This window comes from Dermacentor silvarum, chromosome 8, assembly GCF_013339745.2.
Source record: "Dermacentor silvarum isolate Dsil-2018 chromosome 8, BIME_Dsil_1.4, whole genome shotgun sequence".
In the NCBI taxonomy this organism is placed as follows: domain Eukaryota; kingdom Metazoa; phylum Arthropoda; class Arachnida; order Ixodida; family Ixodidae; genus Dermacentor; species Dermacentor silvarum.
This window is the reverse complement of record NC_051161.1, coordinates 156,058,286-156,070,359: the sequence shown is the minus strand read 5'-3', so window position 1 is coordinate 156,070,359 and position 12,074 is coordinate 156,058,286. Positions and strand designations below refer to the sequence as shown.

Genomic DNA, 12,074 nt, shown 5'->3' with positions numbered 1-12,074 from the left:
GCATCACAGTTTTCTTCCTTCTTTTGCTCTTCACTCTCCTTTCCTCTGACGGCTCTCCGCGGTTTCGTATTCGCTAACCGCTCGCGCCATGTCAGCGCGGCGGCGTGTGCTGGTCGGCGCCTCCCATTTCAATGCTGCTAGCAGTTGTTTTCCAGGAGTTGGTTGAAGTAGAGGACTAGGTTGAACCCCATAGAGTTACGAACAGTCAATGTTGCCTGGTAACATGAATAACGGTCTCTAAGTGCACTCGAAAGCGAAACTTGAGAGTAAATAGTGTTCATATAAGCGCCGATATTGAAAATAAGCACTTATAGGCATTTATAGGCATTTACGCACAAACGCCAAAATAGGCATTTATAGGCACTATAAAAACACTATAAAAGCCCTTCTTAACCTCTAATTCATGCTCATATATCAAAGTGGGGTGATAGGAGCGCAAGGAACAAAAAAGGCATTTGCCTAAAATCCGGTCTCTAGTTACTAGTGTTTTTACCAAGCGGTGTAAAACTTATACCGCTGCGCTGGCGTGATTACAATAACAACAGAGGTCAAGTTTTGCTAACATACGGACATTTATAGCATACATAAATGACGTAACCAAATAGACAAGTTCTATTTATTCACGCATTAGAAAGGTTACATGCTATACCGAACCTCATGCTATTACGGTGTCATTCTGCAATTATCCCTCTGTCTTGCTGCCCTAATCTCTCCTCACCATTTCTGGGCCCAACGTGTCGAACGCCTACAAGTGTGAAACTACGTGCATACTTGTAGGCTTGACAACTCCGGATGAGCACTGACGATAATGATGAGGATGATGATGGTGTGCGTGTCTGCGAATGAACGTATGCATGCGTGTTTAAAGCATGCGTGCAAAGCGTGTGATTTAAAGTTGAATACGCTCAATCAGTCAGTAGTAACGAGCTGGGCTTTCATATCGCATCGCTTGCGGGACGCAGACTCACGTGCCCAACGCCGGCTTCAGCTTACCGGTCGCGTCCAGGAAGAAGTTGATCGGGTACAGTGGGCTGGAATCGTCGATATCACGCGAGTGCACCCTGCGTTCATGATTAGATAAACAAGGTCTCGTCACGTGGTCTCGTCAACCAACCAGGTCATAACTTTGATGAACTTAAACTCTACATACTACAGTGAAATTTCCGTTCTGCGCGAGACAGAAAATGTAGAGACTCGTATTTCATCCATAAGTTCAAGACATTGGTATGAACGTTTCATATAGGTATAGGTATGAACGTTTCAAAGGGAGCTTTAGAATCTATTCGCTATGCTAAACTTCCAAAGCATAGGCAACACCACTTAGTTATTTTTCTTTGAGTTGCTTACTTGTTTTTTTTTTTTCATTATTCGATTTTCAATAACATTCCAACCTCCCTTTGCTTTCAGTTATTCCTTTCGTTCTTTTATTTATATAATTACTCCTCCCCCTCCCCCCCCCTTCATTTTTTTTTCACGACCACCATTTTTCTGCCGCTACTTTTATTCTCTCTGTCAGACACGATAGTTTACTAACCTCCAGCGCAGCAGATACCGCCCCACCCACCTACCGTCGTCCAGGCCCCTTCCACGAAAAGAGGAACCTACAATGACACGTCAACCGGCTAACACACGGCGCTAACTCAATTTCCTCCACCATCAGTAGCGCATTATCTTTCTTTTCAATTCTGCACCCTCGCCGCTAACACACTCTCGCTCATTACCTCATCCACCCCCCTTACCTTCTCTCCCCTTTAGAAGCACCCTACCTATGCAGGGAGTCCCAGCTAAATGTAGCCAATGTTTCAATAACGACGGAGGGTGCTAGGAGGCTCAAAACAGCTCAGTGGTGATGAGGATCGCGTGTCCTAGTCTGCGGTATCTTTTTAATTTTGCAAAGTCAATTAATTAGTATAAACTAATTGCCTAACTTTTTAAAATATTGGCTCCACCAAGAAAGCGCCAATACGAAAGTTGTAGATCAGATTTAAAAATTGCCGACTGAAGCGTTTGCAACTAAGTGCCATTGATGGAGCTTCTTCTGATTGCCTTTAAAGAAAGAGCGAGATGCGCGCTTACCTTCCCTCCTCCCCTCCTAGCGCTCGCAAACGTCCACGATCCCTCCCTTGCGCGCACGAGATCAAGCTACCATCCTTCTCGGCTCACCCTCGCACCTATCGCATAGGGCGCGAAGGCCACAATCGTATCGCACATGGGCTTAATACGGAACCTCACGGCGACGCCGGTAATGTGCCTCAGTATCCATATAATTGCTATCGCAATAAAAGACAGTGTAGGCTACGAAGGGAGAATATCAGGACGAACCAACCTATAGGCTCAAGATATGCTCAGGCTTTCAGGAGATGCCAGGTCAGTGGCAGAACAGGGGCGGTACTCTGAAGCGATTACTTTCGGGGTTACGATCACTTTCGCGAGATTTCGCTGAACTCGCAACGAGACGCGTCGGCGCATATGGCTGACAACGTTCCAGGCACTGCGCGAAGAGAGCGAGCTTGGCACAGCGCCAGGGGAACGTTGTCGGCTGTGTATGCCGACGTGTCCGGCGCCCAGTCACGCAAAAATTTCGCGAAAGTGATCGCATCCACGAACAACACGAACATCACGTGATCACTCGAGAATTCCACCCCAGGTATATGGTTAGAGGTTCAAACATGCGCAAGTGTGAAGGAGCAGTGGTAGAAAAGGGTGAGCTGGACGCCAAAAGCGAAGCTCGTAGTATTGCCGGCAGTCAAGACGATCGAGGCGAGGAAACACACCACTGAAACTTTAAAAAATCAACATGACAGTACATGTTAGTAGAGTGAGGGAGAATGGATGTAGTAACTTCGCGTGGCTTAATTACAAATACAACGTATGCAATAATTGTCCAAACGTCACGAAGACACCAAGTGCGCTTCCTTGCGGAGAATAGCGTATATATGCGCACCCACCTGGCATTCAGTGCTTCCGTGTAGTCGGGCGGTATGTGGAGGGTGCCCCAGGCCTGTTCGTCCAGCACCGCATCGAAGGCCTTGCGGATGTCCGAGTATGGCTTCTGCAACAACAGGGCAGGAGTGGAGTTTCACTTACTATAGGGGCGCCACATGGGTTGTCGATGCCGTTTTTCTCTTCTTCTTTTTTTGTGCTGTCGGAGTGCGAAGTGATTGCGTGGACAGAATGGGAATTCAATCTGCCATGACCTTCTCTATAGACGGTCAAAACTTCAAATGGTCTTCACTGGCACATTCACCAAATATGCAATAAGAAGCGTGCGAGTACAAACAAAACAAAGAAGAGAAAATAACATGAAGACGAATTAAGAAAATGCAACGAATAATCCACAGCCGTGGCCTAGTGATAGAGCGCCCGCCTCAGCTGCGGGAGGCTGTGGGTTCGATTCCCACCGCCGCCGGACACCCACTGGTTCAAATGGGCACAAGCGTACCCCGGCCTGGCGTTCGGCTTCCTTTATAGGGGCGATACGCTCGGGAAAGGAGCGCTCTGAATGCCCGTCGAAACCCTCGTGACCACAGAAAGAAAAGTGAAATGGCCGCTCCCATGGCGACCATTTCCCATGTGGCGCCCCAAGCATCTATTGAGGTGGGGACGCCTTCGGGTTGAGGACAAACACTCCATAATGGCCGAGCACCAGGCCGGGAGCGCGCTTCTACCTATTTTACCGGTAGGTACCCGGCGGCAGCACCTTCCTCCCACAGCCGCGACAGATGCTCTTCAATAAGGTCGTCTGTGGTTGGACAAGAGGCGCCCAGAGACAATTCCTGAAATCTCTATTGGGCCCTCTTTCGAGATGTGAACCCCCACGAGAGCCGAGCACCTGGCCAGGGAACATCTCTAGCTATTAGAAAGAACCGGTGGCTTCCCGGCGGCACCGACATTTGAAGTAGGTATACCTACCGCATACGAGGCGGATGCTCTACCGCTAAGCCATCGCTGCGGTCGTGCAATATCGTGATTTTTTTCTTTTGCATTAGCAAGCTGCGCACACTTAACATTCGCTAAGTAAATTTCTGCCAGACGTTACTACGAGCTCAACCCGGAACCTTCTCGCCCACGCATTAATAAATTATAAATATAGCTTTCATCGCAAAACACTTGACTTTCGACAATTATTTCCTGGCACTTGTGTTCTTTTCCTCTTGACTGTTTTATTTATGCACTTGATGCTATGATATCACGTTCCAATATCTAGTTTTTTTTTTAACATTCGTGTTGATGTTTGCTGCTGTATGGATTTGTGGACTCTCTATTGTACCCACTGCTGCCATAGCCTTTGTAGGATTGCGGTATGTGAAATATACAAAAACGAAATAAATAAATAAGCTTGCTGTGCTGTAGCTTGAAGACACCGTGGCGCAACCAAGTGGCGAGCAACGGTGATAGTACGAGCCTCGGCTTGGTTGACTGAGTTACGCTGCCATCCCGGAGTATAACCAGTCTCGTTCGGTCCGTCTGAGCCATTCAGGTTTTATTTCCAGCCTCAGTTGGGTGTTCAAGAGAGCGGACAAGAAAGCTACACTCATTCGCAGTGAGTGTAGCATATATGTCCGCGCTCACCGACAAGGCGCTTCGTTCTCGGCCTATTTATGCGAAATGCAGTAGCGAACAACACGGTAGTCTCTGAAACTATCGTTGGAGCTCTTGATTCACAATTGCCACACACGAGAATTTCGTGGTTTTGAAGTGAGCCTAGTGAATCACTGTATAAGTTTCAGCGAAAGCACGTAGAACGCCATGCAGTCTCTGAAAAATGGTTGCAGAGATGACATGCGAAACGATATTGACTGTTGTGGTAAGGTGATAAACAGAGGCCGGATCTTTAGGCATTAAAAAAGCGCGTTTTAGGCGCCAAAAATAGGCAGGCAAAACAACGTTTTAGGCCTCCAACGTCGTAAATATAGGCACAATAAAATTTTACATAAATGCAAATAATTTCAAAGGAAGACGTGCGCGGCCTATATCTACGATAGGAAAACAAGAAATGGTATTGTCTATGATGGCACAAAGGTGCCAACAGTTGAACATAGCCGTGCAATTGTCCCATAAAACTGCTGGACTAATAACGAGCTTCATTCAATAAGCACTATGCTCATATTCATGTTCAATGGCCACTGTACTCGAGCGTCGCATATGGTGAAACAGGCATGAAAAAGAATACTTGAAAGCTGGGAATATTGATTAAAAAAACCGATACTTTATGTCTGCCTGACGCAATTAAATTAAGACACAACAAAAACAGACAAATAACAAATGCAAGAGAGACTACGATTTATTAAGAAATTAGCATGTTCTTACATGAGGACTGTTAGGTACAACTCTTCGCAATTTCCTCATATACAATGACATTATCCGAATTGTACAGGCCAGACGTCCCAACACTGCCACATACACTTCCGCCCTTTTGAAGTGCACATGTTTGAAGAAATCTGTTTGGAGAGCACGCGGAACGTAGTCTAAGAATCACTGTGAAGATTGTGGAAACAATAGCAAACTACCACCATCTCCAGATTTTTGGATTCAAAATTGTGCCTCTTGTCACTCATAATGATCTCGTACGCTGAGAAGGAACTCCCGACGGCGGTGAACACCTTACAAAGTAAATTACAAACAAAACAAAAGCCGCGTGCACATCACATTTTTCTTTCTTCGTTTGATCTTCACTCTCCGTGCCCCTGACGGCTCTCCGCGGTTTCGCACTCGCATACCACTCGCGTAATGTCAATGCGGCGGCGTTTGCTGGCCGGCGCGTCCCATTTCAATGCTGCTAGCAGTTGTTTTCCGGGAGTTGGTTGAACTAAAGGACTAGCTTGAACCCCATAGAGCTCCGAAGAGTCAATGTGGCCCAGTAACATGAATAACGGTCTCTAACTGCACTGGAAAGCGAAACTTGAGGTTAAATAGTGTTCATATAGGCGCCGATATTGAAAATAGGCATTTATAGGCATATATAAGCATTTAGGCACAAACGCCAAAATAGGCATTTATAGGCACTATAAAAACACTATAAAAGCACTTCTTAACCTCTAATTCATACTCATATATCAAAGTGGCGTGATAGGAGCGCAAGGAACAAAAAAGGCATTTGCCTAAAATCCAGTCTCTAGTGATAAAGCTACAGCCTATAGTGAAGGGAGTGTGCAAAACATTTGTGGCTACACGCCGTAACTTCAGGCGTCTATGTTATCGAATTAACGGCTACACGAAATAGGTGTCCTTACGCTCTGACTTCTGCACCGCGGAAACATAAATATACCAAAACTGTGTCGCGCGATTTACCGATGGTCACTGTCTGGAATTACGTATTTGTGCCAGAAGTATTTTTGTGACTGACCGTCCAATAAGCGCCAACGCGTACCAGAACCGGTTTGTCACGTTGAGGGCACTAGGCCCACCTTTCGTCCTTTCATTAGTTCATTGAATAAATGAATTCAGTATCTGCACACCAATCACGACAGTGCTGTGAGGATGTGTATACAACTTCTAGTGCGCCACGTATGACACAGCACTTTCCTACATTCTCCGTGTACGGCCTATGCTACTGAACTGAAGTCCTCAGCGCAGCACGACTCAAACGAAAAGGTATACCATGGGGCCTGTAACAATCTGTATTTATTCCAATCTCCTGACGTCAAATTTACTTAGCCGCCGACGCAAGCATCGGGCGGTTACCCGCAGCGTTGTCTAACCAGCCCAATCAAACGCTCTCCTCGTTTATAGGAGGAGAGCATTTGCTTAAAAAACTAATAACATTGTCTACACTCAGCGGCTTTTCTTATCTAATTGGCTGGCGAGAGGCGAGGAGCACGCTTAAGTGGAGAGGGTTTCGATGGGGCCGAGCCAGCGCAGTGAGAATAGATACCCGGATGAAGAGGGTGGTGCCGGCGCATGCGATTGGTCCACTTCCCTTTACTTAGTTTGCGGTGGTTTGTCGGAAATCGCGGCGGAGTGCAACAGAAGGTTAAGAATGGCGCTAAAACAGATCCTCAGCAAAGACGAGTTGGCAGAGCAATGTCGCATACGTGCCGAAAAGGCTCGATAACGTTTTACTGCCACGCGAAAAAGGTTTATTATACGCAAATAAATCCATGCTCTTCGGCAGCTCCGAGTAACCAGTGCCTGAGCGATCGGCGGGCAGCCATCTTCTATTCCTTTTGGAACGGGGCAGTCTACGGCTATCCAGAAACAAAAATCAGTTTTGTTCGGCATATTAATGAATCTTTAGTGCGTACATGCCTCTTTGACATCGTGAGTTTTCGCGGTTTTATGAAGTCGCGTGACAGACAGCTGAAGTGGCCGAAGCCCTAAAACTTTTCGCCAATAGCGGTGGGCTAACAGCCTAAATGGCGTAGAATCAGCAACAATTATTTTCAAGCGAAGCTTGTATTGCCTCACAAGTGTCGGCGGTTGTGTCATGCTAAAACCCTATCGAAAACCTATCGAAAACTCGCGTCTCGTTCACTTGGTATATACCAAAATTGGCATGGAAGGGTACGAATGTATGATTAACGTGATTGATAGGTCATCACATCAATAACATAACATACTCCTCAGTTTCAGTTACGTCACGATTAACGATAACAAAAACACGTGCGGCCCATACCTGCATTGAATATGCGGGTGTTAGCCGGGGACAAGAAAGGAAGGAAGGAAGGAAGGAAGGAAGGAAGGAAGGAAGGAAGGAAGGAAGGAAGGAAGGAAGGAAGGAAAGAAAACCCGGATGCTCCCAGAGTAGAGCAGGTGCGGGGCAAGCTGCGCCGGCGCCGGATCACGTGACGCGCGCGACCAATCAGGGTCGTTTGGCGTGTCGCGGGGAGGGAAAGGGAAGGAAAAGGGGTTGACGCGCGCGCCGCTGTACCGCCGGGCTTCCCTCGCCTCAGATCAGTTTCGGCGAACCGGATGGGAAGGCAGCGCGTGATGCGTTCCGCCCAGGAGCAGGCTGCGTTTGAGCAACGGCGCCGCGAACTCGCTCGGTTGCCACAAGCTTCGCTTACCCCCATTTTCTCGACAGGGGAAGGGCTCTGAATTTTTTAGTTTGTTCGGTCTAATCACGCATTATCAGTGTGTACACGTCATATCAGACGGGGAGCTATCGCAGTTTTCGTGATGTCACGTGACAGACAGGCGAAGTTGGGGTGGCCCGAAAAAAATTTGACCAATCGTGGAAGGCTGGTCGTAGAAATGAAATTGAAACAGTTTGGAAGAGCTTTACGTTATTTGCCTCGTGTGCTACCGATGGCGGCGCTGCGAGCGGCGCTCCCGTGACGTCAGACGGGGGACTCGCCTTTGTCGTCTGCTACGCTCCGTCTTGAATAGCTTCATTTTCATGCGTTTGCTCACGCTCTGACTGCGTGCTCGCGTAGGACGGCGCTCTCCAATTACCGTCTGTATTGTTTTCTAGTGTTCGTTTTATTATTGCCAGCACTATGAGGACAACAAACTTTGTATGCATCGCCCATATAACCGCCCGATGTGATCGCCCAGTGGCGCAGTCGTTGCGCTGCTTAATTATCTCGGGGTCGCTGATTCGACCTCTTCAGTGGCTTAGATTAGGTACTTAGATATAGGTGCTCGGGGCTAAGGAACCCCAGGTGGTCAAAATTAATCCCGAGTCCTACACTACGTGCCTGATAATCATGTGGTGGGTTTGGCGTGTAAAATCTCAGAATTTATTTTTACATAGATTTTTAGTTTTCACATAACCCTATCAATCGCGGCAGGGAGACGATCTCGTGACTTAATCATAAAGCATCGCGCTGAGCCAGTAAATGAGAATCGTCACAGCTTTGAAAATGAAGCGCGGAAGCGGCATTGTAGTTCAACGCGAATTTCACATTTTGCTTGTAATTCAAGTAACTTGGGGTTCCAAATTTAAAACAAAAGTCTCGTTATTTTACTGAGCAACAGTTTACCTTGAACATTAGTGGGGCACCACGCCTTATCGTTCCAAATTGTCAAGCATGCTTTAAACTATTTTGTAGCAAATAAATCTCATTACCACTTTCTAATGCAGAAAAAAAACTTTGTTTTAGGTTAGCATAATGCTATTTCCGTTCAACGCACTTTCCGACTACCGGAAGCCACTCGAAAAACATTATTTTATCAGAGTTAATACAAAAATGCAGAAATGCTTCTAGGCATTTCGCCTTTGCGCGTCTGCCACTCCTCTCCTTTTTATTTGTGTGTTTAGAGGTCCAGCAACTTATGCCGTACAGTTTCCAGTGAACCTAAACTTATCAATTTTCTTGTTTTAGTTTCAAATAGGTATGACCCGCTTACAGGGCAAGATATATTGGAAATGGTGACCTAAGAAAAGGTTGTCGCCTGTTTTTGTTACACGATAGCACTAATTATGACCGCTAGACGAATCTAGCCCAGGGAATGTGCTCGCTACCCACGGTAGGAGCCAGGAAAGAAAGGATTACGCTGAGCCGACTAACACTCAGGGGCGAGCCTTGTCACGGTGGAAGTACTTCATTTTAATTAAAAGTTATGCGAAGGACAGTACTGCAGCACAAGACTACGTCATTTTGTTTTGGCCACTAGTTTTATCCGCCCTTGTATCAGACGTTCCAGACAACCTTTTTATCCGAAACGATTGCTAAGAAAGTGATCTGATAGCGAAACATGAATGAGAGCTTTATTTCTGCCAGTCAGTTAGGGAATCGACACCAGACAAAAAGCTACAAGAATGTTGCTCCAGGACATCTGTGACCCAGAAGAAAAGCCGGGGCGTGCATCATGCAGGGGTGCCATTTTATGTAATCTATGTCAGCATGCCATGACGAAATAAAAGCACAAGATGCAATATGAAACATTGGGGAATGAAAGATCTATAACAAAACCGCAGACAAGAAAAATGTAAACAAATGAGATATTATAAGAGTATTATTGGATACTTTTAATAAAATACAGCCTACAAGAAGCTCTTGGGCATCTTCCGCTTTGGATAAGTGGGAACGGAAACACACCCAGACATTCTCGTAGCATACATCGCTATCAATTATTTCAGCGCACGCGATGCACGCACATCTGCGGCATAATGTTGAGCCTGACCTGCAGGACGGTCTCGTCGGAGATCTGGCCGAGGAAGGCCCGGCTGAACGACCCGTTCTGGTCCTCGTTCACCACTCCGACGGGCAAGTCGTACGGCTTGCCGCCCACGAACAGGCAGAACACGACGCCCACGCAAGACGGCACCACCAGCTGGAACACCACCGTGCTGCGGTTGCGCGTGAAACACTGGACATCACACGAACGAACATGCAACCGAAGTCGACACTATGGGGAATACTAAAAAACAAAAATCAATCAATAAATCAATCCATCCATCCATCCATCCATCCATCCATCCATTCATCCATTCTTTTCCATTCCACTCCATTCCATATATCCATCCAATGTATGTATGTATGTATGTATGTATGTATGTATGTATGTATGTATGTATGTATGTATGTATGTATGTATGTATGTATGTATGTATGTATGTATGTATGTATGTATGTACGTACGTACGTACGTATGTATTGGTCCGTAGTAGTGACGGCGAAGAAAAACAGTCGCAAAACTGTGAATGACCAAACTGATATTTCATAGGGCGAACCTGTGCCCACAAAAGCTACTTAAGGCTCATTCACACTAGGCCGCCACGACACCGGATTTTGGTCTGTAGACTGTTGGCGACCGCAGTTTACAGGACGGAAAACACTGGCCAACGGTTTAAAGGAAGGAAAACACCGTCGCCAACAGTCGGCAAATTAAAATCGGTGTCATATCGACCTAGTGTGAATGAGCCTTTACACTCAAAGCACAATGATAGCGGTGAACACAGTCGGCGATCATCGAAATTTATCAGCGGGTCAAGCGCGTCGGCTAATATGCATAAGACATCGAAGGTTGCAGAGTAATCGCTGCTGCCTGCGTGCTTTCCAGAAAGTACTACGCAATTCTCGTCGCGTATACATGCAATCAGATTACACAAGGTTCGGTGACAACATACAGCGGATAGAACCATCGATAACATTCGACAAACTCTTCCGATACATGCAGGCGCGTCCCGCGCTGAGCGATAACATTTGTTAAACGGTGAAACGCGACTATACCCGAGAAAAATAAACAAGTACACGTGCCATTATGTACGAGGTCTTATTTTTTTTCTGCGCAGCATTTCATGCCGGCGGCTCTGTCCGTCCCTCCCGCGTCCCACACCCCCACAGCGCATGCGCGTCACCTCCCCTCTCTCTCCTCTCCTACGCTCCCCCCTTTCTCTCCTCTAGGAATCCTGTACGGAGCGGCGCCTGCGTGCCATACCCCCACAGCGCATGCGCGTACCCTCCCCTCTTTCTCCTCTCCTGCGCTCGCCCCCTCTCTCTCCTCTAGGAATCCGAAGCAGCGCGCACGACAGGTGGTGCGACAGTTGCATACTTAAAGCCCCTATATACAAAAAGTAGCGCCATTCTTAGATCTTGCCGCCACCGCACTCACCCCGGCGTTTCCTCCTTGCCGCCTCCTGTCACCCCAGCCTCCTCCGCTCCCCCATTGGCCAATCTATGTCACGTGGAAGCACGCGTTGCGCTTTTGTATATTTTTTTTTCTTTCCAGCGCGCTCCGACTGCCATTCTCGGGCCTGTGCGACGAAAGTGCTGTACGCATAAACAGATCAAACGTGTTAGGTACAAGAACTTCGTTGTGATGGCATGCTGCTGCGCCTTAAGTTGCCGCAACCGACAAGTCGAGGGCAAAAGGCTTTTTTTGTTTACCATCCGGCGTGCGCAAACGCTTGCTGCACACTTGATATTTGCACCGTCTCGCATCGTCGCGTTGCTACTTCAAAAACGCCATTATTAAGACCAGTTACTGACTGACGAAGCAAAATCGCGCCTTAAAAACTTCTCCGCAGGGCGCGATCGAAGTTATCCTCGGATTTCCTCTGGTAGCGCGTTAGCTGTCGTCTGCCCCGGCAGGCCCGACGCAGGCGGCGCCACTGTCGATATCGCGCCTCGATCGCGCTGGTCACGCCGAGCGCGATAGGGGAACGGAGGAGCAGGGAAGTGGATGGC

The 12,074-nt window shown here is 47.3% G+C and overlaps 1 protein-coding gene across 1 annotated transcript in view; it reads right to left on the bottom strand.

The window, feature by feature from the left end:
* Window positions 1-12,074, bottom strand: part of LOC119462519 (ABC transporter G family member 20-like) — a 62,316-nt gene that overhangs the window by 27,336 nt on the left and 22,906 nt on the right. Inside the window, exons 2-4 of the mRNA XM_049672175.1 lie at window positions 10,069-10,234; window positions 2,949-3,052; window positions 994-1,061 (exon numbers count right to left, since the gene is read on the bottom strand). Coding sequence (XP_049528132.1) covers window positions 994-1,061; window positions 2,949-3,052; window positions 10,069-10,234 — 338 coding nt within the window. The remainder of the gene's footprint in view (window positions 1-993; window positions 1,062-2,948; window positions 3,053-10,068; window positions 10,235-12,074) is intronic.